Raw genomic sequence first — 27,603 nt, 5'->3', positions numbered from 1 at the left:
ACTTATCAGTTTTTTTCTTCACAAATTCGATCTTTTCATCATCATCTCATATTTTCCCTAGCTAATTTTGTCTTTTAATTTTAGTTTTAGATGTTGTGGTCACTCCACAAGTATAAATATTTGTGGGGGGCAAGAACTGGGGTTTAAGTCTCTAGGAGGAAGCTTCACACACATATATACTTAGATTAGATTAGAGTACAAATTCTATCTTGTATAAAAAAAAAAAAAAAAAAAAGTTTTAGATGAATTGATTCGAGTTTAGAAATAATATTCTTATATTTTAAATTGATAATTTTATATAACATATATTTATGAATTCAACATAGGAATATATAATTCTGCTCCCAAGCAAAATATCCTGGCTACGCCCTATATATATAACCATTAACCTAATCTTGATAAAAACTATCAAGAACACCAAATTAAAAACATAATATTAATAATTAAGATGGATTACAATTATCTAAAATATAAAAATATAAAATTTAAGCAATAAATGAACTATGTTAATAGAAAATTTTAAGAGAATAGAAAAATGCAATAAAAAAGAAGATAACTCTTCTTACATAAAAGCCAAATCCCTTATGCATGTAATTCTTCTCTTAATTTTGGTGTTGATTGATTTCAGCATTCTTTAATAGTAGAAGTAGAGTTGATGTTCCCTTTATTTCACCGTGAAATGTTTTTAGGAAAATATTTTCAACATTTTATTGTGTTTATTTCATTGTAAAATTTGACCAAACTTGAAAATGTTTTCCGTGAACCATAAAATTCTTCATAAAATTGTGTAAAATGTTTTATCAAAAAAGATGTAAAACCCCCTCCCCTAATCTAATGGTTGGGAGGCACTAATTTTGGTGGTTTGTACTTACAAAATTATATGTTACATTAAACATCTGAAAATATTTTCACTAAAAACATTTTCTAGCAAAGCAAACGAGGTGTGAGCTAAACTCAATTTTTCTTAGGTTATGTTTGGCAACATGTAAATTATTTTCCAAGCGTAAAATATTTTCGGGTGAAAATATTTTTAGGAAAATAAAATATTTTCAAGTGTTTGGTTGCATCCTGAAAATTGTATTGGAAAATACTTTCAGGTGTTTGGTAACATTCTGAAAATGCTATTTTTCTACATTTTTCTAACATTTTCTCAACTTCCAAACAAATTTTATAATAGAAAATTTCAATATATAAACTTAAAGAAACAAAAATCAAAATAAAACCAATTGTTAAACTCTTAAACACGGTGAAACTGAGATAGAGAGAGAGGAAGAAAGAGTGAGAGACTGAGAGAAAGAGAGAGGTAGATTGTGAAAGAAATAGAGATCTGATCAATGGGGGTTGATCTAGAGGCAGCAATGACGAGATCGAGAGGTGGAGGAGACAAGCTATAGGGCGGCGACGATGATGAGCTTTGATCTAGAGCTTCGAACGATGATGAGCTTCAAGCGACGGCGATCTAAAGCTTTGAACAACGATGAGCTTCAAGTGGCAGCAACGACGAGCTTTAAGCACGACAGTGGGGCTGTGGGTCGAGGGCTGGTTCTGGGCTTCACCAGCGGTACCCTCTTCTTTCTTCTCGACATGGGCTTGGCGTGAGTAGCTCTCTCTCTCTCTCTTGGCTTGTGTGAGTCCGGAAATTGTTTGAAGGTAAAATAGATGTGTAATCTATTTTATGGGTCAAGAGACATATATTATAGTCAAAGTTTTTTATTTTCAGTTTGACTTTATTTTACATGTGCACTCAAACATGCAAAAAAAAAATATAAAATATTTTCCCAATTCCATTTTCACCCGAAACAAACGCAGCCTTAGACTCAAATGTTTCTGCTTATCAACAATGTTTTGCAGTGGCTAGGATGACATTCTTCATGAATCATGGGTTAATTATAAGAACCATTGTACGTGTACATATATAAAATGTAATATTAGACTCTTCATGTATCATGGGTTTGACCTCAAAGGACTGGATTTGCCGATTTGCTTGGACTACTCACATGCGTCTTCTAGAAGTGTACAGCAAAACCCACGTCCTCTCCCATTTTCATATTTTTTGTGTCACATGTACTAACTTTTTCTATCTCTACTTTTGTATCAAGCACTTTACAAAAGTACATTTAAATATACATTCTTTATTAAATGATAAATCCAAGGGGATCATTGCGCATTTGGGAGAAGGGGATGTGGGTTCTTTGTATACTTCTTCATTTTTCTTTCTACCTAGATTCTAGTAAAAATTATTACATCACGAAGGTTTTGCATTTCACATCTATATATATATATATATATATATATATATATTGATGCTCTGTTTGTTTCGCTGGAAAACCTTCTGTAAAGATAGTTTTCCACATTTTCCAGTGTTTGGTAGCACAAAAAAAACCTGGTCAATGGAAAACTATCTTTGGTCAATGGAAAACTCTAATAAAAATAAGGCTTAATTTCTATAAGCTGTTTTCCAATTCTTTTTTTTGGAAAACAATCTTTCTCTCATGTGTTGCATCTCCTATAAATATTATTTTCGTCTATAGCCGTGGGAAACATAATTTTTTGGCTCCTTCTCTCTCTCATGGTAAGTTTTCTCACTTTTTCTCTATTCTCTTTACTTTTTCTCTCCTCACACCCTCACCGTCACTAACTCTGGTCTCTCCTCTTCCCATAGATCTCTCTCTTTAACTGTCTCTCTTATCTCTTTTCTCCATGTTTCTCTTCCCCTCTGTAACACAATTCTCTGATTAGATTTTTTTTTACTTCACTGATCAATCAATAGCTCCGACTAGCAAAGGAGAACAAATTTTCAGCTGTAATTATTTCATTCCTCTCTATCAAAATCCCAATTCTTTGCTTTGAATTTCAAGCTCGATTTTCTTTTTTCTAAGAAATTTTCGATTTGATGGATTCCAGGCAAAAGTTACTTCTTTTTCGTACATAAAGTGCAAATAATAATAATAATAATAATAATAACAATAGAAGAAGAAGAAGAAAGAATGAAAGAAGTAAAAGATGAAAATTTTAAACATAGTACCTATATTGCTCTAAATTGCTTTTACATGGGACAATCTTTACCGTGGACTAATAATATTGTTATATAATGATGATAATTGTTTAGGAGAATTGCATTTGTTGGCAAATACATTTTTTGTTGGCAGATACTATGTAGTGATGATATATTATGTAGTATATTATGTAAATACAAAATTTAAAGTAATATTGAAGACTTGTGGTTGACCATAGTAGACAAAAGGTTGATATGTGTGTGTGTGTGTACGTTACTGTCTATATATATGAGCAAAATGAGTGGTAGAGATCATGAAATTTGACAACTAATTAATTTTGATTGTATCTATTGTCAAAATTTTAGATTAATTAGTATGAAAACCAAATTCATTCTTGGTTTTTTATTTATAATGATTACATTAGTTAGTTTACATAATATACATGTTTTAAATTATACAAGAAATATTTAAAAAAAAATTGCATACCAAACACCAGAGAACATTCTTAAGCGCATTTTCAAGGTCGTTACTAAACACTGGAAAATAAGACAGTTTTCTAGAAAATGCTCTTTGGAAAATGAACCATTTTCCAGAAAACGTTAATGTTGAAACAAACAGAGCGTGAAAGTTCAAAGAAAATTTAATTAAATTCTAAATCATATATATATATATATATATAATGAGAAACCATTATATATTTTAGAAATGTATAGTTTTAAAAAAAGTGTAAGTTAATACCATGAATAATTTGAACACTTTCTAAAAAAAAATGTGTATAATTTGAATCGTATAATTGTGATTGTTTCTAATTGTATCCGTGCATATGCACGGACTACACACTAGTTTAAAAGAATGACATAATTATTCCTACATATTTCCTTTGCTCATCATAACTTTTTGAAACCCTAATAAAAAGGTATAATAAAATGGGGTTGCTTTCTTAAGCACAAACATTTTTTTGTTGGCAAATTGGAGGTCCTCTGTTGTAAATATGGATATTTAATTTTGGAATTTGGATATGTCCCAAGTTTTTGAGTTTTGTAATTTTAAGGGGATTCCCCGATCTGCAAACAATATACATTTGGGATTGTTCTGTAATTCAGATTCCCACTTTAGTTTTTCTCAAAAAAAAGAAAAAAATATTCCCACTTTGGTTGAAGTCCTTGCTTCTGTTTCTAGGAGTAGCCCCTCCTCTTCTTAGTAAACTTTATTGATTCATAAAAAACAAAAACATTTTTGTTTGTTTTGTTTTCACTTATTTGAAGTTTCTATGCTTTGAGACATTTAATTGAGTGGGAAAAAGAAAAAGAACAAAAAAAAGGGGTAAGTAAAGACTAAATGAAAGTAGATTAAAGAGAATCAATTAACTTTCCAAAATAATGACACTAAAATTGAATTCCCATTCTCTTATAGATAGTTTTAACTAATTAACATCCTTACTTTGAATTGATTCTCAAAAAACAAAAAAAACATCCTTACTTTGAATTCAAGTATTTTTAATGGTTCATTTGGAATCTTTGGATAGAGAGGAAGGGGTGGGAGTAGAGTAGAGTTATTCCAAAATTAGTCTATTTTTAGCCAATTATACTCTACTCTACTCCTCTCTACTCCCTCTCCCCCCACCCCCGCCCCCCCCACCAAAAAAAAAAAAAAAAAAAAAATCCAAACAAGCCCTAAAGAAATTTGATCAAGATGTAATTGAGTTTGATGGAACTACAGAGGTCCTACTCATTGATCCGATTATCTAAAAAGCAATTAGCAAACAAAGTCATTTTTGTTTTATAATAGAAAACCACGGTGGTCATTTGGAGTATAAAATGTCTAAATCACCTTGTCTTCCAATCAAATTTCTTATTCTTTTTCTCCCCCACGAGCCACGAAGTACATTGGTGTTGGAGTCATTTATTTGGAGCAAGAAGTATACTTAGAGGTCTTAAATTCAAACCATTACACTATCAATCCATGGGGTTTCAATGGTGTTTTATGGGCAAATAATGAAATTATTTGGCCAAAAATTAGGACATCACTTTCTTATAAATAAATAAATAATAATAAATCTTATATTTCGCTTTCTTGCCCTTCAAACAAACATAAGAAAGATGAAGTTAGAGTTTGAAATTACAAACAAGTTAGAGTAACCTTTTCCTCCTAATTCTTGAGGAATTTGCTAACACCGTTAGCCCTTAAGGTTTAAATTAGACTTGTCAATTGGGTCAGGTTGACTTGGTTTTGGTTAGTTCAATTTGTGTTAAAATCAAGACATCCTAAATGGATTATCGAATCTATTACTCTAACCCTATTTTTTAGGGGTTAGGTTGACTCAACATAACCTGTATTTTTTCACATAATAAAGAAAATTAAAATAAAAAAAGAAACTTAATTATGTTATCTTTGTCTTTTTTTTTTAATACAAATAAAAAAACACTAAAAAGAAAATGTTAAATAATACATAAAATCTTAAATTAATAGTAAAAAACTGGAAGTGGTTATGTAGAATGTGTGGTAACGTGAAGTGTATTATAAAAGATGATTATTTATATAATTGTACAGTAATCATGATTAAGCTGAATCAATGGCTTAGCTGGACTCTAACACCCTCCCTCCGCCTATGATTATAAGTAGAGAATTGGGGTTCTAGCTAAAATTTGCTAGTTTAGGTGTTTTTTTTTTTTTTTGGTGGGATCCCTTGAGTTAATGATTTTTCTTTTTTGTTGGTACTTAACCATATACCAATTACGGAGATGGTTGGAATTTTGAAAAATATAAACTGACGATACTATGGAGTATGACTATACTCATTTTCACATCCAATTTTATAACTTACTGATTTATGCCATTGTAAGTGATCGATTAAAATTGGTGGATTAGTGTATATTGAAATGAACAAAAAGTGTCTATCGCTCACAATTGCACGTATTAACATGTTATAAAATTGGGTTTGAGAACAAATGTGTATCTAGAATTATTAAAATCCAATTGAGTTAACCAAAAGAACTCCCAGAATATTTAATTATGCTTAAAAAAAAAAAAAAACTAAAAAAGTGGGCCTAGCAAGGTAATGGTAACATTAAATGACTTATAAACAACTAGCTTTAGAAGCTCTTTTATTTTTTTTAGTAAAGATTAATAATTTATACTCATTATAAATTAAAATTACTGTATTTTTTTATTATAAAAATATCTAAAAATATAATGAGTCTCGTGCATTTATACCAAACAGTATAAACAATAAACGCAGACCAAGTAGGCTAAGGATTGTAACACCACATTTATGAGTCATAAACTATTACCCCCTCTTTATTCAGCAAAAAATAAAAACTATCCCCACCCCCGGGGGGGCCCGCCCGCGCCACGCGCGCGGAAGAAAAGTCAGAGAGAATTCAGAAAGCGACCTTTGCCATAAACTATAGTATATTTTTCTTAAAAGAGTTTGATAGACAAGACAACAATGAACAGTCCCTAGTCCCTACCCTCTTGGGGCTACATCTTTGCCGCAAGTCCCGCAATAATGTGGCTGACTAGCGTAGAAAAAAATAGTTCTCTTATGTAAAATTGATGGATACAACCTATTGCAATTTAAGTAGATACATGACATAAATTTAAGTAAATAATTATAGGGTAATACGTACATAAATTTAAATATATGGTATAAAATTGGATATTAATTTTAAATTTTAATTGATCTCTCTTTATATATAAATTTAGGTATATAGTGCAAAATTAGATATTAATTTCAAATTCTAATTAATCTCTCTCTCTCTCTCTCTCTCTCTCTCTCTCTCTCTATATATATATATATATATATTGGTCAGAGAAATACTATATCTACAGCACTTTTACAACAAATCATAAATATTAATAATGGACAAAAAAGAATCATTTTAGTGATGAGATCAAATTAGTAACAATTAAAATTTACCATCTATAAATTATTTTAATAATGTTGTAAAAATATTGTGGATGTTCTATTTCTCGATCAATTTGCTTGAATAGTATCAACTATCAAGTAAAAAATGTGGCAAATATTAGCCATTTTTTTCCAAAGTAATAATCCTTAGCCACATTTTTATATGTACTCTTTAAGTATTACTCATGTAAACTAATAAGGGTCATGTTAAAGGGTTTTCTTAGGGCAATGGTTAATAAAATATTTAAGGAAAGTTTTTATATCACTTTTATTGGAAATTGAAAAAACTTTTTAAACATTAATTGCTTTTTTTTTTTTTTTTCCATAGAAACTTTATTAAAATAGTTCATTAACAAATGTCCTCAACGCATTCGTTAACGTTTCCCAACTAACAAATAGATAGGAGATCGAGAGTAGGATTGCTACGTTGGTCGCTTCCCTACCCATTTTTTCTCCATAAAAGGGGGAAAAAATACAATGAACATAGTATTAGCAAAAAAATAAAATATAAACTATTAGTTCATTTGGCATATAGTTTCATAATACAATGAACATATTAATTATTATTGCTAAGATGAAATCTTGGAAATCATTTATTGTTTTCAAATACAATAAACATATTAATTATTATCGCTAAGTGAACTTTAATTATTATTACTCAAAATTCTTTTATCTATTAGTTTGTTTTAACTCTTTATAATTATTGTATTTAATAGTTCAACTCAACTTTGACAACTATTTTACTTTGTGATTGTATTAAGTGTGTTATGGTCTTGATTATAAGCCAACTTATTACTTCATCTTTATTCCTACTATTTGTGAGTTTCATGTGAGTTCTTACTTATTTTATACTTTTAGCAAAAAGTTAGATAAATTATTCCCAAATAGATACTAAATTTTTTTTTTTTTTGTGTTAACATTTACTTTTATCTTCACTCAATCACTCTTGGCATGTCTCATGCGCCTAGTCCTCACTCAATAAATAATAAATTAAAAGCACTTCAGATTTAACAACTAATTTTTATTTTCAATGTTTTAGATTAAATTGGCTTGTTGTTGGGTTTTTTTTTTTTTTTAATTTAAAAATGACAAAATATTGGTAAGAGGATTATATTTAAGGTTATTTTAGTTGTGCTTGAAAAAAAAATTAGGATTAGAGTGTTCAAAATTTTATTTTAGAGGATCAAAATAATAAAAAATTTTATATTATATTATATTATATATATTTTGGCCAAGTCAAGGAATTCATTTAAACCCCTAAGCTATGGCTAGCACTACACATAGTCCCACTGTACTATACAATTAATTTTACTATACTTATAGCAAAAAAAAAAAATTCAACTTTAGCTGTATAAGATATTTTTAGTTATAAAAAAAAAAAAAATTGTATAAGATATTTCAGCTAAATACAGGAAGAAGGAAGTGCCATATAACAGCTGGCCCTTATCTCGAAATCTCAGCTATATTCGCTTTCAAAAAAAAAAAAAATCTCAGTTATATTCAAGAACCTTGTGCGTATTTTGTGTCTGTTTGCATGCTCTCTCTCTCTCTCTCTCTCTCTCTAGCCTTTCGCATTGCTATAAATTAAACTCTCCGTCTTTCTTTTCTTTCTATCCGTTTTTGAAAAAAGTGACAAATCAATAGGTAATGCCTTTTGCTTTTTCCTCTTTCTCTCTCTCTCTCTCTCTGTCTCTCTCGCATTTTCTTTCTTTCATTTTCTCGAGAACCAAACACTCTTGACTTTCTCTCTCTCATTCACATGCACATTCTGTTTTCAATTACTGGAAAGTAAAACGCAAAACTCTCCATTGTCAATTTCTTTTTTACGCTCTCGAAGTTTTGTTTCTCTGAGTTGCATTGCTGATTGTTTGTTGCGTTGTGCGTAGTAGCGGAAAATGTGGAAGCTGAAGATCGCGGAGGGAGGGAGTCCATGGCTGAGGACGCTGAACGGTCACGTAGGACGACAAGTTTGGGAGTTCGATCCCAAGCTCGGATCGCCGGAACAACTCGCCGAGATCGAGGCGGCTCGCGAGAATTTCACCAAGAATCGCTTCCACAAAAAGCACAGCTCAGATCTAATTATGCGCATTCAGGTATATTCAAATGAATATATGCATGTATTTATCCTTGTGATTGAGTTTGATTTTTTTTTTCAATGAATATTGAAATTTTGCTTGTTTCGAAAATGATATCCTTTTGAGTATAAATTTTCTTATTAACTGTTGATTTTTTTAATAATTTGAAATGAATTTGACAATTTCTCTATTTATTTTTGATTTTATTTTGGGAATATTCGATTAGGAATGCTCATACTTTACAGAAATTGTAGAAAATTATATATATATGTGTGTGTGTGTGTGTGTGTGTGTGTGTGTATGTATGTAGGGAGAGAGAGAGAGAGAGAGTTTGCCTCATTAGGAAGTTGGTGGTTGTTTACTTGTTTGTTGTTAAACTGCTTGATTGAGATTTTCACGTGTTGGTTAGGTCATCACAGTTGTGTGACTGTGACAAGAACTCAATTCAAATTATAGGTGGTGTCTTGGTTTGATGAGTTTAAATGGATTGTTTTTTAATGGTTCAGTATCATAGTCATTAATGCTGTGGTCAGCAAGTTGATGATTCATAATCATATAGTCAACAATAGCAGCGACAGGAACTCTTAGCACTATGAATCTATGATAGTTTTTTTTTTGGTTTTCTTATTTCTTCAGAAACTGTTCTAATCCCAAAGAACCCTTTGATCCCAAAAATTAATTAAGCACTTTGTGTTCTTTTATCCTTACATTTTACTATTTAGTGTTAGAATGATGAAAGTCACCATTTACTAACATCTTAAGCTTTTGAGACAATGGGTAATTTATCATGGTATCAGAGCAGGTGGTCCCATTTTCAAACGCTATCTTCACTCTACCTTAATTATATTATAATAAATCAGATATGCTTTGTTATTTAAATAAACTTCAGAATAATTAATATTCTGCAATATTTTCTTTCTCATCCCTTAGTTGTTGGTGATAAAGCTACTTATCAAAAAATAAAAAAAATAATTTTTTTGCTGATAAAGCTTTAAAGATTTTTTTTTTTTTTTTTTTTTTAAATAGTGGGACAAGGTGTGCCGCAGTACTTTTATGCTGATCATGATTCATGCAGGTCAGTATTACCCAGTACAGTGTGACCTCATGAATGTAGATCAAAATAAATTTACTCTAACCAATGACAGACGAATTTGGACCTGCTCATATCATACAAGTAATAAAATAATTGACATATTTTTAGATGATTTTCTATGACAAGCAATAAATTTACTAGAAAAGAAGGAAAGGAGAAAAGGGGGAGGGGGGGAGTAGTTCCAGCTCCAAGTACAGTAGGTGTTGTTCAAAGCGCGCTTAAGTACAATAAGTGTTGTCACGCTTTAAGCGCGCTTAAGCTCAAAGCTCGAAGCCCCAAGCTCTCAACGCTTTGCTAGGCCCAAAAAAAGCTCATTTAATGAAGCATGCTTTAGGCATGCTTTTTTGGAGTTTTTTGAAGAAGCCCAAAGCACGCCTAGGCATGCTTTTTTATTTTATTGCTAAAAAAGATACGAATCATCAAAATTAATTGCTTGATGTTGAAAGAAATGACATAAACCAATTATTTACTACACAACCACTATCCTTAGGGTGTTGTATTACACAAACAATTTTATTTATTTATTATGACATGAACAAGGTTAATTTACATATCTTGTGCTTTTTGTTCTTTGACTTTTAGATGTATGTTGATTGAACCATATACGTCATTTGATCATAACTATAATGTTTATGTACTTTTATAAAGCACAAGAGAATTATATAAAATATTATGTTTAAACTTTCTATGACTAGATCATTATGATATTGACCATTGATAATTTTTTTTCAATTTACTATATAAAAATTTTAAGAATTGAAATAACTTAGGTAAAATTTGAACTTACAAACATTGTACAATTGCACTTACCTAATGGGTAAAGTATACAAATTTTGAGTTAGTATTCATTTTTATTATTTGTTAGATATTTCTATTAGAAGTTATGAGATATTATATTTGAAAATTGTGCGCTTTACTTCAATCAAGTGCGCGCATGCGCTTTGCACCTAGGCTCTACGAAGCCTATGCCTAAGTGCGCTTGACACTTTTACCAACATGTCTAGAGACTACAACTTAAGATTTAAATGATGTAAGAAATATGATTGTGGGTTTCATGTTGTGTTTTCTCGGGTCAATTGATTTTCATTCACAAGAAGGGTCCGAGTTTCTTGAAAGAAGAGAAGAAAATTCCTTGTTTCTATCATCAGATTGTGGAAAGAACATGCTTTTGTATCTTCTTGAGTTCTTGATGTAACAAACAAGCCAGATAGTGTCTACAAGACTGTGTTCACTGTACAATGACGTCATTAATCATTCAGGGTTTTTTTGTGGATGGATTAATTGAATTAATCAAATGAATTATATAAATAAATCTGTTTGAATGTGGATTATTCTTAGTGAATATATAAAGATATTCAATTGGCATCTTATATGTGGTCCAATATAATTGAAGAAAATCAATGTAAAGATATAACTTTTTTTTCTTAGTTTTTTCATTAGTAATAAAAGACATGAAATTCCAAATTCCTTCCCTAATAAAAATGGTAAAAAAGGGCATACATTGGTAAATATCTGGCTCTTTGAAGATTTTTTTTTCCCTCTGGTGTGTCCTATGGCCTTTGGATCAAATGCATCTCGTCTTCCATCTTGTGCGGAGATTGAATTATAGGCTCACTATTGTATTGATGCTCTGTTATTTTTTGCCTTAAAAAAAGTGCTCTACTGCATTGGGACTTGAGAATAATAAATGAGATTATTAGTACTCTAGTAATTGCATGAAAGCCATATGTTAAGTTCTTTGATACTTGAATTTCATCATTTATATTTAACCATTGGCCTTTCCTTACTTGAATACAGTTTTCCAAGGAAAACCCACGTGATGTAGTTCTACCCCAAGTCAAAGTAAAGGAAACAGAGGATGTTAAAGAGGAGATGGTGACAAAGACGTTAAGAAGGGCTATAAGTTTCTATTCAACTATCCAAGCCCATGATGGACATTGGCCAGGGGACTATGGAGGTCCTATGTTTCTTTTGCCTGGCTTGGTAAGTGCTAATTTTACCACCAGCGCCTCTTTTGTTGTAGAAGATATTCTAACGACCTCATAAGTTCTGTGGTTGGTAATCATTGTGATACAATTGTATTTTGCCTTCAGAAAATGTGTGAGGGGTGTCAAAGTTAATTATCTTTTTTATAATGCCTTTTTTCTTGATATGTATCTTCTTTTTATAATTTTCTGCAAAAGAAATAATCATGTTATTCTTGACATACTTTTTGCCTGTATAATGGATTAGGTAATTACTTTGTCTGTCACTGGAGCACTAAATGCAGTTTTATCTGAAGAACATAAAAAGGAAATGTGCCGTTACCTCTACAATCATCAGGTAATTACAATTTTCTACAATGTTACAAGTACAGCTTATCCTGACTTTTCCTGTATTATATGTTGTCAGTTTCTTAGTTATTTTCAGTTGTTTGTTAAATTCTTTCCTTTGTAGAGTCTTGCACTTGGACCAAAAACCATCTTAATGTAAAGATATGTAAGTGCAGAACAAAGATGGTGGGTGGGGATTGCACATTGAGGGCCCAAGTACCATGTTTGGTACGGTCTTAAGCTATGTTACATTAAGGTTGCTTGGTGAAGGAGCTAATGATGGCCAAGGAGCAATTGAGAGAGGGCATACCTGGATTCTGAGCCATGGCAGTGCTACTGCGATAACATCATGGGGGAAGATGTGGCTTTCAGTTGAGACTTTATCCTTTATCTTTTCAGTTTAAACAATGAACTTGATGTTTGCTGGTGATCTAGGGCATTTGCTTAGTTCCTTTTGTATTGCTTATTGGTAATAGGTACTTGGAGCATTTGAATGGTCTGGCAATAATCCCCTTCCCCCTGAGATATGGCTTCTTCCTTACTTGCTCCCAGTTCATCCAGGTAAACAACCATTTATTATACTTTATACAAACAAACACTAATATGGCTTTATTTATAAAAAAGAGGATAAATGGGTCTTATACTTTTTTCCAAATCACAGTTGATTACTTGAGTTTTTCTTCTAGAAGTTCTATGCACTAAGGTTGTGTACATTACTTTGGGACTTGTATTTATTTGACATGGTGTTGATATTCAGGTTTATAACTGAAAATTTGATTTGGATTTGATTAACTTTAATGGTTCTAAAGTTAATTTCAATATTTTCTATTGATATCATTAGAATGTGGTGCTGATGATTGAAATCATTAATCTAAATCAAATGAACTGAGTTTGTTTTTGAGGGATGAAAATGATGCTTTTGAGCTGAACAAGATCAGAATTCAGTTGCTAATGAGCTCTGGCTCAAATGGCACTTCCTCCTCCCTCAATAATGGGATAGAGGTAAGGTCTTAGGTCCCAGACTGATGGGGTACGTGTGTTACTTACTTTTTTTGTATAACGTGTGTAACTTACCACTAAAAGGTCACCAGTCTCAGTTTTGAGAGAAATTTGAGTCTATGACGTATATATTGATTATTTCTCCTTTTTTTTGGTTCTGCATCCTATTTTAGCATCTTCCTCATGATGTGGGTTGCTGATTACCCCCCCTCCCCTCTCCCCCCCAAAAAAAACTTCTCTGACATACTTGTCAGTTTCCCCAAAAGATTCTTGCACAAATTACAACTGGGATGAATGCAACTATCCTTAGCCTTTATGGTTGTCCTCTGCTTTTGCATTGTATGGTGATTTCATTTGTCAAAAAACTTGAAGTGAACTTGGTTACTGAATGACGTATGTAACAAGTGCATAATTCTTGCACCAAAATTATGTCAAAGGGAAGCTATTAATTTTCATTCCACTCTGCAGGAAGAATGTGGTGTCACTGCCGGATGGTCTATTTGCCAATGTCATACTTATATGGGAAGAGATTTGTAGGTCCAATTACACCAACAGTTTTGTCTTTGAGGAAGGAGCTCTATAATGTCCCCTATCATGAAATAGATTGGAATGAGGCACGCAGCCTATGTGCAAAGGTTGGTCAAAATGTTATTTTTATCCATTCAAATCTAAGCTTGTCATGTAAAGATACATTTTTAATTCTTTGCATTACTTTGCACTCTTCTCTGCACCTTATTGAGAATTCTGGAAGAAATTTTGATGATGTTTTAAAAAATCTGTATCTTTAAAATTCCTATAATTACAGACTTGAACCATTGTGTTGAAACTCCATGCGTCATTACTTGCTCACAAATGTATCAACAGCCAATTCTTGCCTTGGACTATTCAACATAAGAATGTTGAGAATTTTGTTTTATAAGTAAAATATTTTATTCAAAGGAAATTATAGCTCAAAATGGCGAGCTTCCATAAGCAATTACAAACAAACATTCATATGGTCCAAAATATCAACAACAGAGTTACATGACACCTATGAAGCACGGGTGCGTTTCGGGACTCGGGTGCGGGTGCGGGTGCGGGTGCGGGACTCGGCAATTTTTGAAAAAGTAGGGTGCGGGTGCGGCGGGACTCGGCGATTAAAAAATTATTAAAAATTTTTATTTATATTTTCTATATTTTTACTATTAAAATATTCTTAAAAAACACATTAATATACTTGATTCACAAAACAAAGAAAGAATAAGGCAAGAAACGCATCTGAGGCCAGAATTTCGGCCTCTCCGGCGATTTTCACGGCCGATTTCGGCCTTTCGGCCGATTCCGGCTGTTTCGGCCGTATCGGTCGCCGGCCGATATGGCCGGCCGATACGGACCGATTCGGCCCGATTTCGGCCGAGTCGGCCCGATTTCGGCCGCGTCGGCGCCGATTTTGGCCGCGTCGGCCCGCGTCGGCCCGAGTCGGGATCCGCCACGTGGCGCGACGCGGCACGACGCGGGACGGACGCGCGGTCTGCGGCGTCCCTCCCGCGTCGCCGCGTCCCGCCGCGTCGGACGCGGGTGCGCTGGCCTGGGAGCCGCGTCCGTGCATCCTTGCATGACACTCACCCCCCCCCCCCCCCCGCCCAATTGGAGTGCAATATATTTTTATAAGTGCCAATTGTAGCACAATATTCAAACAAAGATCTCAAAAAACTATTATTAATATCTTGCATTGATTTCTCTTCATCTTCAAAAGTCCTGTGGTTTCTCTCTCTCCAAATGGTCCACATGATGCAAGATGCAATTAGGAGTTGCTTGCCGAAATGGCTGTCCATGAAAACAGAAAGTCACCTGTGTTGGCATCACCCCTATCACTCCAAAGGCTGTAAATGCAAAAGACCACAACTCCTGGGCTATAGGGAATGTAGATAGAGCCATATGTCTCAAATACTCATAAAAGATCGTATACTAAACCACCCTGAGAAAGTAACTTGGATTGTTTTCTGTCAATTCTTTTCGTGTTTTAGCTTGAATTCTTAATTGTGGTGCAAATGCTGTATTGATACCTAAGTTGTGAATAGAATCCTTAGTAAAAGTGCCATTGGTTTGAGTTTTTTTAATAACACTGAACTCATTGAACATGATCCATTTTTGGTGGTCACTTCTTTTTGGTACCATGAGAGAGTAATGCATTAAAGTTGACATTCTGTGTCCTGTGTGCGATGCAAACAAATTTCAGGTATCACAATGGGCTAATTTCTATGGGTTTTGGGTATTCTAAGAACCTTGGCAATAAGGTTGAATGGAGAGACTTTGTGCTTTGGTTCTAGTAAAATGCTAAGAAATATGAAAAAGCATAACTCTCTAGTTAATTTTGCTGGTGTTAGCAGCTACCAATTTATACTTTCATTTGGATCGGTGCTATGATGGGAAAAGGATTCATTATTTTCTTTTCGCAGGAAGATTTGTACTACCCACACCCACTGGTGCAGGATGTACTTTGGGCATCTCTTCATAAAGTTGTTGAGCCAGTTTTAATGCATTGGCCTGGAAAAAAATTGAGAGAAAAGGCTCTTCACACTGCGATTGAGCACATACACTATGAAGATGAAAATACTCGTTATATTTGCATAGGACCTGTAAACAAGGTATTTTGTCTCAACCGTACTCTTTTTTGGTGTTGAACTTCTATCTGTTAAACAGGAGGGTGAGGTACTTGCTGTCAGTACTGGCAGTTAATTTATTATTAAGAATTATACAATTTCTTTTGGTTCATAATCTAATCTCTGTATTCCAATTTGAGACAAGGTGTTAGGCTTTTTATTTCAATTTGAGAATTATAGTTTGAAGTTACTATGATTTGCAGGTGTTAAATATGCTCTGTTGTTGGGTGGAAGATCCAAATTCAGAAGCTTTTAAGTTGCATCTTCCCAGAATACATGATTATCTGTGGATTGCTGAAGATGGCATGAAAATGCAGGTCCATGTTGTTCCTTTCTATAACCAATTCAAATGTGCAATTTTCATGAAGTTGCAATTATTAAAATGTTTCATACAATTTGACTCTGGTTATATATCAAAATTTATAGTGCATACTGATGACTTTGTTGCAGGGTTATAATGGGAGTCAATTATGGGATACTGCTTTTGCTGCTCAAGCAATCATTTCAACCAATCTTTTGGAAGAGTATGGTCCAACTCTCGAAAAAGCACATACATTCATAAAAAAATCGCAGGTGAATTTTTTTCTTCATTTATTAATACTTATTTGTTGTCTAGGGCTTCTTAGTACTGTGATTAATTCAATTCCTTCACCTTTTTCCTTGTTGATTGGTTTATCTTTGCTCTGAAGGTTTTAGATGATTGCCCAGGCAATCTTGATTTTTGGTATCGCCACATTTCAAAAGGCGCCTGGCCTTTCTCAACTGCCGATCATGGTTGGCCCATCTCAGACTGCACAGCAGAAGGATTGAAAGTAAGAGTTTATTAATCTCAAACTATTTTGTTTGGTTATTTTGTGGGTTATAACTTTTTTTTCCTTTTATATTTCAGGCTGCCCTTTTATTATCTAAAATTCCAACATATGTTGGTGAACCATTAGATGCAAAGCAATTCTATGACGCTGTAAATGTCCTTCTCTCATTACAGGTAGTTTGCAGTCTGATAATTTAATTAAATAATTATACTAGTTTAATAGCCTGTGCATCACCAATCATTTCTACTCGATGTGCTGAGCATACCTTCTCTGAAAGTGGTAATTTGTGGTCTGCATGTCTATGTGAGTATACTTATGGGTTTAAAATTTGGTCATCTGCTAATACTTTCACGCAAACTCTGCCAATTGTATTATAAGTAACTTTTGTTAAGCCTTTTCATCCTGCTGCTTGTTCTTGTTTCCATCTGTACACAGTATCAACCATTGTGTTTGAGATAATTTCTGATAGGCTATTTTTTAATATCAATGCAGAATGGAGATGGTGGTTTTGCAACATATGAGCTCACAAGATCCTATCAGTGGTTGGAGGTAGCCTCCTTTTAGTGCTTGTTCCCAGTAATGTTTAAGTTTCCCTATTTTACTTACTGTATTTTATCCCGTTCTAAGGCTTGTGGGCAACCATGAGTTACTTTTAATGGTCTCCTTCCTTGAGCAGTATAGTGTTAGGGTGTGTTTATTATAATCAATAAGGTATAAGCATTCATTCTGTTCTTTTTTATATATTTATGGCTGAGTCTGTTCTTTTTTATGTCTAGATGTTGTGGTTGTTATCATGTGGGATGTCTTCTTCCCTTTTTTTTTTTTGGGATTACCCATCAAATATGTAGCATGTATGAAATATAGAAAAAGGATGAAACTTTCATATTTGTTCCCCCTTTCAAGTCCAAATCTCAAGCTTTCTGATGCATGTTTTTGGTCATTAATCTTGAGATCTGGAACTTCACGTAAAAATAACAAAGATCATACCCCATTACCATGAGCCTCTTCGGTGGACCTGTTGCTGTTAATGTTTCTATTTTGTGCTTCACTGTTGCCTGGCTTATCTCTAAGGATTCAGTTGATCATCACCTTTATTTATTATTCTCACACAAGTTTACCCTTGGTATAGGGGCTTTATTTTTTCTTTTCTTTTCTTATCCTGTAATCTGTGCATGTCTTTTATATGTTTCTACTCTTTTTTTTCCTCAAAAATTATCTGGCCATCCTCTTTCTCTTTCCCTTTTTGTCTCTACTAAATTTTTGTTTCTTTTTTCTTCTTCTTTTGGGGGCCGGAAGGCATCATTTATATCACCTTTTTTTTCAGTTATATTATCTTTCTTTTTCTTTTTTTCTTTTTTCTTTCTGTTTTGTTGATTTTTCCTTGAATGACTAATGCACTAGGCCCTTAATTCCCGTACTACCCCCACCTCTTTTTTTCTTTAATGTTTGATTTTGAGCTTAAAGCTCTTTTGCTGAAGATATCAGGCTAAATCATGTAGTAACAGATTGTATACTTGCATAAAATTTAAATAATTTTACTAGTGTAAAATGGGCTTGATTTTTTGTTTTTTGGGTTAGTGGGTGAAGTATTGATGTATTTATTGTCATTTACCACAGTTAAAGGCCAGGAAAATTTTCAATAATTTTCATAGACTATAATCTTACTGGAAGAATGAAAAAAAGTTGTGTTAACTTGCACACTATAAAATGTGTCATGAGTTTGCCTTAGTTGTTATGCATAGAAAACATGCACGGAAACATGTGTTCCATCATTAGTTAAGCTGTAGATCATGGAAAGGTAATATATTCCATCTTGTTCTTTGTCTTCAGTTGATCAACCCTGCAGAAACCTTCGGTGACATTGTTATTGATTATCCGTAAGATATCTACACTGACTTCAATTAGTTGCTATGTTCTCTTGTGAGATGAATTTAATGTTTGATAATGACTTTAATGGCCGTAGTTATGTGGAATGCACCTCAGCAGCAATTCAAGCTTTGACATTATTTAAGAAATCATATCCCGGGCATCGTCAAGAAGAAATAGAACTCTGTATCAAAAGAGCTGTTACGTTCATTGAAAAGATACAAGAATCAGATGGTTCATGGTTTGCTTCTGCATCTATTAGTCCAGGAGCTGTGTCTCACTGAATTCTTTGTTGTTTATTCATGTTCAAGTGTGACAAGTGATTTGCTTTTGCTATTTATTTCATGGGTTATGTACCTTTAATATCTAAAAGTGCTGAACAGGTATGGTTCTTGGGGTGTTTGCTTCACCTATGGTACGTGGTTTGGGGTAAAAGGGTTGGTGGCTGCTGGAAAGAACTTCAACAATTGCTCTAGTATCCAGAAAGCTTGTGACTTTCTACTGTCTAAGCAGCTTCCTTCTGGTGGCTGGGGAGAGAGCTATCTTTCATGTCAAAACAAGGTAAATTTATTGATTTTTGCATCAGATATGCTCTTCTTTCCAAAGGCATGCATGACATTTAATATATCAGTCTTACATGTGCCCCAAGAAACTGATAAATTGGCCCCTATTGTTTAACCTAATCTACAAAACCCTCCAATTTAAGCCACACATTTTCAAATTTAAATGATACCTTCCCTCTGTTTATCCTATTAACATCAAGCATAATTGGAAAATGGTCGTTGGAGTACTCTTCCCGATGTGGTGTAATGAGAAACCTGTCCAATTTGGACATTGATGCTCATGTTTGTTGGACCTGGTAAAAGTACCAGCTTCAATGGTAAATCCATCTGCCCCTGATTTGAAATGAAATCACAAAAATCCCACATGGCTGTGGAAATCCTTTCTGCTTCCACTCTTTCACTAGGAAAATGATTGACGTTAAAATCCCCCCCAAACCCCACCCCCCCCCCCCCCCCCCCCCCCCCCCAAAAAAAAAAAACACAAATCCCCACCAACCGTGTACCCCTGCGAATTTCTGCCACAGTTGTCTTCATTCCCCAGCTGCGTTGGGTCATATATTCCTGAAAAAGCCCAAATGTAGCCATCGACAGCGCTTCTAAACTTACAGGAAACAGAAACTGCTCACTGCCTCTTCCAGTTTGTAAAAGACTCTTTTGTCCCATAGTTAAATACCACATGAAGTTACCACTGAGTGCAAACAAGACCAATTCACAAATTGGTTTCTGCCAATGCTCCTCACTGTTTACCTAGTCAAGGACCTAATTTTTGTCTCCTGAAAGCACACAATGTTTCCTTCTAATCCCTTAATTGATTTTTTGATACTTTGCCTTTTACCCACATCATTCTTACCACGGGCATTCCAAGATAGTATTTTGAGCTTGATGGGGATTGTGATAGAGACCCCTATCCCTGAAGCAGTATCCCCATACTGCCTGTTCATTTTCTCTTAATTTTATTCATAATCTGTAACTGACCAACGCTATTAGTTTCTCTGGATAACAATGCTGGTGTAGCTAATAGCTTCCATCCTACTATAATGTTGATCCCTTTCCATGTTGAGGCAGAGCCAAGGGCTTCTTAGTGGCCAAGGTCCAAAATTTTCAAATCCTCCTTTGTGGTTTTGATAAGTGGGAGGGGGGTTTTCTCTCTCAAATTTTGTGGGGTGGCTCCCAAGCTTCTATTTATTTTCTATGTTGAAATTATGCATTTTTCAAATTTTGGAGTATAGACTTATTACAAGCGTAAACAAAGAGAAAGGAAATTATGTAGTATATTTAACTTGATTGAAATGGTTCTTGATAACATGGATTAGCTTATAAAACCACTAAGCTTGGGTGAGAAAACAAAATCCAACGGTGCTCAATGCTGATATTTCTATATAGGTCTTGTCAATCATTATATTAAATGCATTTTCTGTTGCTTTTTCTATGTTGGCAACAGGTGTATTCAAATTTAGAGGGCAACAGGGCTCATGTTGTAAATACTGCATGGGCTATTTCGGCCCTTATAGATGCTGGGCAGGTATGCATCAAGTTTTACTTCATGACCTGTTTTGTAGACAAGGGTTCCATAGCTTATGATTCTAATGGACAATTTTGATTTAATTTACTTATCATATAGCCTCTTTGACCTCCTTTTACTTTTGATCGGAAGTATGTTCATATGTTCATAGTGCCATTAATAACAGTTTAAGAAAAAATGGAAGTTCCTTTTCCTTATAAGAGTATTTGAAGAATATGAGCTTAGTTGATAACGCTTGTGCCACATGTTTTTATTTCAATGAAATTTTCTAGTGTTGATAAGGATTTGGATTAGAGTGGGCTCCTCCAGAGTTTCCAATCAGAATTGCATGTGTTGTTTGTCTGGCAACCTTTGGCTGCAGGTGAAACTCAAAATTGGGACACATCAAATCCATGTGAACAAAGAAAGATGAAAAGAAAGAGTGCCATTTTTTGAATGATTTGACATTATCTAATTCTTCAACCATGATTCCATGGTTGAGATTTTCCAACTCAACTTGGAATTCCTTGTGAGAACTGCAAAGGAGCTGGATTTGGATATGTCTTCTAATAAATACCTTCTGATAGGTTATATTTTCTTGCACGTGCAATTTATTTTATTCTTGTAATTTTTCTGGACCAGGCTGAGAGGGACCCAACACCACTGCACCAGGCGGCCAAATTTTTGATAAATTCTCAAATGGAGAATGGAGATTTTCCTCAACAGGTAATTATATAATGTACTCGGAATAGCATGTTTGATCGATTTCCATAAAAACCAGCATCTTACATCATTCTTTCAAAATGTCGGCGCTTATATCTGGGTTGAAGTCGTTGATTATTCTTAGACCTAAGTAGGCAGATGGTAAATGGAAATTACATGGCTTCGGCATGTATGTCATTCCTGTTTTCTTTCTTTTTTCCTCTGATTTAAAGCTTCTTTTTTATGCCCTTCTTTGACCATGATAAATTGCTTATTCTTTCTTTGATAATTTTCTTTGTTTATATATTTTCTCGTTGCAATTATAGATTAATAATAGTTATAGAAACAATTTTCAATGTGTTTCCTTTGGTGGCTTAAAATTGCATTTTAATAAATAAACTTGAAAATCTGGTCTGAAACTTATGCTAAAACTGTGCCACTTTTGAAATTGGGGGTTGAGCTCATGCTTTTAAGAACCGAAACTGTGAGTTGAACCAACTATTTTAGATCCTGAAAACCCTAAGCGCATTGATTTATGAAATATTTGTAGAAACTTTTTATGGAAAAAGGGAAAGGTTGCTGTTTATTTACAATGCTAATTTTCTGTTTGATAATACTTATTTTATTTTTATCACAGGAAATCATGGGGGTCTTCAACAGGAATTGTATGATCACCTACGCTGCTTACAGGAACATATTTCCTATTTGGGCATTGGGAGAATACCGCTGTCGGGTATTACAGACTTCATAAGCCAACATTGCTGTTATTTTCAGTACCATTTTTTAGGAAGTTGAAGTACTTTGTCAGCCCTTTTTAAAATTTTTTATTTTAGCTTTCCCTAGTTCCTTCGGACTTTACAAATAGCGAGTTGTAGGAATCAGTCACCTGAGCACAAAACAACTCAAAAGAGAAAAGGGAGAAAATTTGTAACGAGTCACTAGCTCATCTATTCTATATTTCAAATTTACTGTTTTGTATAGGGTTAATCTTATTCCCATCAGATCTTTGTAGGGTTTTCTGAGATGTAAAATAAATAAATAAAACCTCTTCTTTTTTTGTTTTATTAAGAGGATTTGCATTGGTCTATTTAAAATTTTTTGTCTATTTTAGCATAAGAACATATTTTAACAATTTGCAAAAACCCCAACATCTAATCATTTATTATATACTTTCTTTTCTTTAAATAATCATTTTTATTCATTTTTTTATTATTATTTAACCTCCCCACCCCTACCCACATTAAAACTCTCTCTCTCTCTCTCTTTATTTTGTCTGAACAATACTCTATCTCTCATGGTGTCATCCATTCTCCTTCTCTGCCCATCATTTTTTCTTCTTCCTCCTCTCTTCTTTCACCAAAAAAACTCCATAAACAAACTTCAAAACTTCACTTCAACACAAACCCATATCAATCCAAGTCCATTTTTGGCATTTGTAGATAGATCTTAAGGCAAATCCGATCCTTGAACCAACCATCACAGACCTGATTCAATTCAGTTAGGTGCGAATCTTCATTCTCTCTCATGGCAGTGGCAAGCACTCAACCCTAGCTTCCATGGCAGCAGCAACCATAGCTTTAGCGTGAGTTTTGGGTTGATTTGGTTTATTCAAATAGGTTTTCCATTGGATTTTGTTTTGGGTTCTTTTGAGTTCGATTTGTGATGAGGTTTTAGATTTGTTTGAGTTAATTTCTTCTTCTTCTTTCCTCGCCTTTTTCTGTGGATGAGAGAGAGAGAGAGAGAGAGAGATTTAAAAAATCAAATAGAAAGCTAAGTAATTGTGTAAATAGTAGCAATTTTGTATTTACATGGAATTATAGACCACTGATGTGGGCATTTTTTAGGCAAAAATGTGTAAAATTTGCAACTTTTTCTATTTTACACTAAATGATGCAATTCCTCTAATATATACATATATCCGTTTTGGTTGTCTCACCTTTTGCTTATTAAAAAAAAAATGGTAAAATGAAAAATTCATTAAAAAAAAATGTAAAATACAGTTAATATTTCTGAGGTTTGAGCTAATATCAATTAAGTTCAAGACTTTTCAAAACTAATCTACTTGGTTTCTAAATCGTTACTCATTTTTTTCCTCTTTCTCACAATAACTAAGAATTAAGTTGGTTAGTTTTGAAAAATCTTAGACTTTGTGGGTATTAGCCCAAACCTCAAGGGTTAACTATATTTTATCAAAAAAAAAAAAAAATATGAATTTTTTTGAAACAATGAGGATCAAATTGTCAAAAGCAAAAAGATTCTAAAAAATCCATAAGTTAGGAAAATGAGTAAAAATAGAGGAAGAAAAATAAGAGCCTATTTAATTTGTGTTTTATGTTTTTAGTTTTCTAGGTGTTTTGAGAAATTGTTTTGTCAAATCTCAAGAGCCTTATATTTTAACTAGTAGAGTGATTCTAATATTAATATCTTTTAAATTTTCTTCCCCATATTGTAACTATCGAATCATTAAAAAAAAAAAAAAATGGGCTTGCTTTCTACTTCTATTTCTTATTTATTATTATTATATATTAAAAAAAAAAAAAAAAACAATTTTCACTGACAGCAAGACCAGACAATTCTCATGACACAGGATTCTCTGTTGTTGTTCGCATCATGAATGATTTGTCAGAGAGGGAAGGATATGACCACTAGTATTGAAGATAGTTAGAACAATGCCATCCAAATATTTGCAAAAAAGAGTCACCTAAGAGCATCTCCAGCAGATTCTCCAAATTTTTGTACTATTTGGAGAATCTACAGTAACTTTTACATTTAACTACCAACTTTTTCAAATCCACTTTCCAACAGATTCTTTATTCCATTCTCTATTTCATTTAAATATTATTTCTTCATTATTTCTTTAACCTTTCTTTATTCTTTTTTTAATATTTTTTTATTCTTTCTCTATTCATTCCCAACAGCTATATTTTTCAAATTTCCAACAACAACACAGCCCCTGTATATGGGCAGCACACACACACACACAACCCCTGTTGAAGGGACACACACAGAGCAACGCACACACACACACAGACACACACAGCAACAGCAGCAGCAGGCACACACACACACACACACACACACACACACACACACACACAGAGCAGTACCAGCAACACACACACACACACGCAGCAGCACACACACACACACAGCAGTACCAGCAACACACACACACACACACACACGCAGCACACACACACACACAGAGCAGCAGCAACACACACACACACACACACAGAGCAGTAGCAGCAACAACAACCAGCACACACACACACACACAGCAACGCAAGCAAACACACACACACACACAGCAACAGCAGCAGCAGCAACCAGCACACACACACACATAGCAGCGCAAGCAAACACACACACACACACACACAGCAGCACACACAACAGCAACATTTTCTGGGCAGCATAGACACAGCAGCACACACACACACACACACACACAGAGCAACAACACTTTCTGGGCAGCATAGACACAGCAGCACACACACACACAGCCCCTGTATATGAGCAGAGTACACACACACACAGAGAGCAGCGCACACACACACAACAGCACAATCAAAGCTTTAATACAATAAGGTTGAACACCACCTTTTTTTTTTTTTTTTTATGAACTGCAATTTCATTAAAAGACTAAGAAGGATTACAAGCAAAGGCATCTCCCTTACAAATTGCCTCAAGCGAGGGGGGGAGATTACCATCAGAAAAACAGAAGGGGAAAACAGATATACATATATAATGCAACAAGATCACATTGTATATAGTGCAATAGGATCACATTGTAGCAAAACAAAATGAATAGTGCAACAATATCATATTGTAGCAAAACAAAAATGAGTGACCCAATATACAAAACAAGTTTAAAGAGCTCTTTTAATCATATACAAAATAAAAGCATTGATAATGATAATAGTCTAAGAACAAGACCTTTGTTTTTCAAGGATTTCCATTTGGCATTAACGAATATATTCTTGCTGCAGTGGAGACAACATACTTATATCCATTATCATAAGCTCTTTTTCTTCCTTCAGCTTTTCCATTCTCAATTTCTCCATTTCATTTTCCTCCTTCATTCTTGCTATTTCAAGTTTTTTATCCTTAAGTTGAATTCGTGCCATATCATGCTCCTGGTCTACAAGACGTCCTTTCTCAATACACGCCATTTTCATCTCACTCATTTTTGTTCTTTCTTCCATCATGACATTCAATATGTCTTCTATATGTGAAGTCGTGCCTTCTCCGAACTTTTGTTTCTTCAATCTTTCTTTTTGGGCCTTCACCCCTAGTGGTCTCTCCAAGCTTACAATTGGAACCTGTGGAATATCACCATCCTCTAAACTTATTGACTCTAGATTAGAACGTGAAGATGGCTCATATCTCCCTCTTTTTTTTGGTTGCTGACTGTTACCAATAGCCAACCATTTTGGTGAATGCTTTAATAAATTCCAACAATGTTCATATTGAAATTTGGTATGCTGCAATACTTGATAGAGCTCTTTTGCTGCATTAAGCTGAAAAATTAACAAATAGTTTATAGTTACTATCTTGAAATAGTTGGAACAAATTAGCAAATTAACACAAATTTCTTTATAAGATGTACCTTGTCTTCATTAGTCTTACCACTTTCATTCTTTGATTCAATTTGTGCCAAACACCCACAAAACTTATTGGTGCAAAGTTGAATCGTTGACCATCGGTTCGTTAGAGAACTCACTGTACGCTCAGAAGTGAAGGTCTTCCATTGGTGGTAATACTCCCAAATTCTTGACCAATATGTTGTGCGTTTTTGGTTAGTGCTTTGCACTGCATCTTGGTTGACATTGAGAAATGCGGACACAAGAAGCACGTCTTCTTGTATGGTGAAGTTGCTGCCACGTTGTAGTTTCTTAGCTGTGGATTCAACTTGGGGTGGAGACATTTGGCTAAATGCTTGAGCTTGTGGAACACTATCTTCACTTATACGTGAAGATCCTGACATATATTCATCATAACTATCTTCTAAAAGATTAGTGAAAGATGTGTCCCTTGGAATACTCGAATCCATTCCTAGTAACAAAAACAAAAACAATAATTTACATTAAGTTACATAGAAACAATAATTCTATAATGTGTAAGGAATCCCTTACATTCAGTTCATGGTTTATTGGCATCAAACTCCCAGTTCTACCACAGTTTCAAGCAATTAATAATAATTTATCTCAATTACACAGAAACCATAAGGAACAAAACTACAATGATCGCCACATTCTAAAAAACTCAACCTCAAAGCTATCTATAAATTTTTTATTCTTAACCCAAAATATTAACAGCACAAGAGATCTCACAATTAAGATTATACATTCAGAAACAATTTTCACAAAATCTCATGGAACCAAGCAACAGAAATTACCACATTCTAGAACTACACAACTCAATGCAACATGAACCATTAGATTAGTCACTTACATTTTCATTCATAGAATTATTTACACGCACATTTCCCAGAAAACATTTTCCAAAAACCATTCCAACCACATAGATATCAAAAACCCACCAAGCAAAAATGACAAACATGCAAAACCCAATATGAATTCATCGATCAAACATCATTGCCATCACAATTTCAGCTACAAAAAAACCTAGAATTCAGATTCTCAATATTTCCACACCAAAAAAAAAAAAAAAAAAAAAAAAAAAAAAAACATAATAAGATTAAAGTTTGGGTACCGATATTCAGATTCTCAATGTTTTTGTTTGGGGTTTTTTGTTTTTTTTGGTTTGGGTACCGATATTCAAGGTTGAGATTAATTTATTGACTCTAATAAGATTAATCAAATAGAAAATATAGAAAAAAGATCAAGAACAGAGTGAAAGACAGAGAGAAAAGAACCAAAATGTGTACCGATATTCAAGGTTGAGCTTCAGAACTCTATTCTTCGTCACAGGTGGTTGAGCGAACTTCGATTGAAAGGCACGGTGCGAGATTTTTGTGAAAGAGAGCAGCGGCGAGGGTTGATTTCGTGAGAGCGGCGTTTTTGAAGAGAGGGAGCTTTCTGAAGAGAAACCAAACAATAGAGAAGAAGGAAAAACGTTTGGGAGAGAGAAAGAATTGTAAATTAAATGCCACTGTTTAATTTTTTTAAT

The 27,603-nt window shown here is 33.8% G+C and overlaps 2 protein-coding genes across 5 annotated transcripts; one reads left to right on the top strand and one right to left on the bottom strand.

Moving 5' to 3' along the window:
- The first annotated feature begins 8,412 nt into the window (after nt 1-8,412).
- On the top strand, nt 8,413-22,532 carry LOC115967925 (cycloartenol synthase 2). 4 transcript variants are annotated; one of them, XM_031087078.1, is made up of 19 exons: nt 8,413-8,547; nt 8,793-8,996; nt 11,869-12,054; nt 12,304-12,393; nt 12,560-12,754; nt 12,860-12,944; nt 13,851-14,017; nt 15,821-16,009; nt 16,228-16,341; nt 16,475-16,597; nt 16,714-16,836; nt 16,914-17,009; nt 17,329-17,385; nt 18,667-18,713; nt 18,800-18,943; nt 19,086-19,263; nt 20,707-20,787; nt 21,409-21,492; nt 22,106-22,532. In XM_031087078.1, exons 2-19 carry the CDS (start codon nt 8,799-8,801, stop codon nt 22,217-22,219), a joined length of 2,271 nt encoding a protein of 756 aa, XP_030942938.1. In that variant the 5' UTR covers nt 8,413-8,547; nt 8,793-8,798; the 3' UTR covers nt 22,220-22,532. The 4 variants fall into 4 exon arrangements, with proteins under 4 accessions (XP_030942938.1, XP_030942936.1, XP_030942937.1 ...); XM_031087076.1 differs by having other exon boundaries at nt 8,790-8,996; XM_031087077.1 differs by lacking the exon at nt 8,413-8,547 and adding an exon at nt 8,604-8,691 and having other exon boundaries at nt 8,790-8,996.
- Nucleotides 22,533-25,436: 2,904 nt separating this feature from the next.
- On the bottom strand, nt 25,437-26,524 carry LOC115966343 (glutathione S-transferase T3-like). Its single transcript, XM_031085591.1, has 2 exons — nt 26,081-26,524; nt 25,437-25,991 (listed from the first exon to the last, which is right to left on the bottom strand). Exons 1-2 carry the CDS (start codon nt 26,522-26,524, stop codon nt 25,437-25,439), a joined length of 999 nt encoding a protein of 332 aa, XP_030941451.1.
- Nucleotides 26,525-27,603: the final 1,079 nt, after the last annotated feature.

The sequence above is a fragment of the Quercus lobata genome, chromosome 11, assembly GCF_001633185.2.
Source record: "Quercus lobata isolate SW786 chromosome 11, ValleyOak3.0 Primary Assembly, whole genome shotgun sequence".
Lineage (NCBI taxonomy): Eukaryota > Viridiplantae > Streptophyta > Magnoliopsida > Fagales > Fagaceae > Quercus > Quercus lobata.
Note: the sequence above shows the minus strand (reverse complement) of the source record. Positions and strands in the feature narration are given on the sequence as shown.

Coding starts and splice junctions, on each gene's coding strand:
- LOC115966343 (XM_031085591.1), bottom strand. CDS start 26,524: ATGGATTCGAGTATTCCAAGGGACACATCTTTCACTAATCTTTTAGAA. Junction 25,992..26,080: donor GTAAGACTAATGAAGACAAG/GTACATCTTATA, acceptor TTAATTTTTCAG/CTTAATGCAGCAAAAGAGCT.
- LOC115967925 (XM_031087078.1), top strand. CDS start 8,799: ATGTGGAAGCTGAAGATCGCGGAGGGAGGGAGTCCATGGCTGAGGACG. Junction 12,394..12,559: donor GTTACCTCTACAATCATCAG/GTAATTACAATT, acceptor ATGTAAGTGCAG/AACAAAGATGGTGGGTGGGG. Junction 16,837..16,913: donor GCACAGCAGAAGGATTGAAA/GTAAGAGTTTAT, acceptor TTTATATTTCAG/GCTGCCCTTTTATTATCTAA.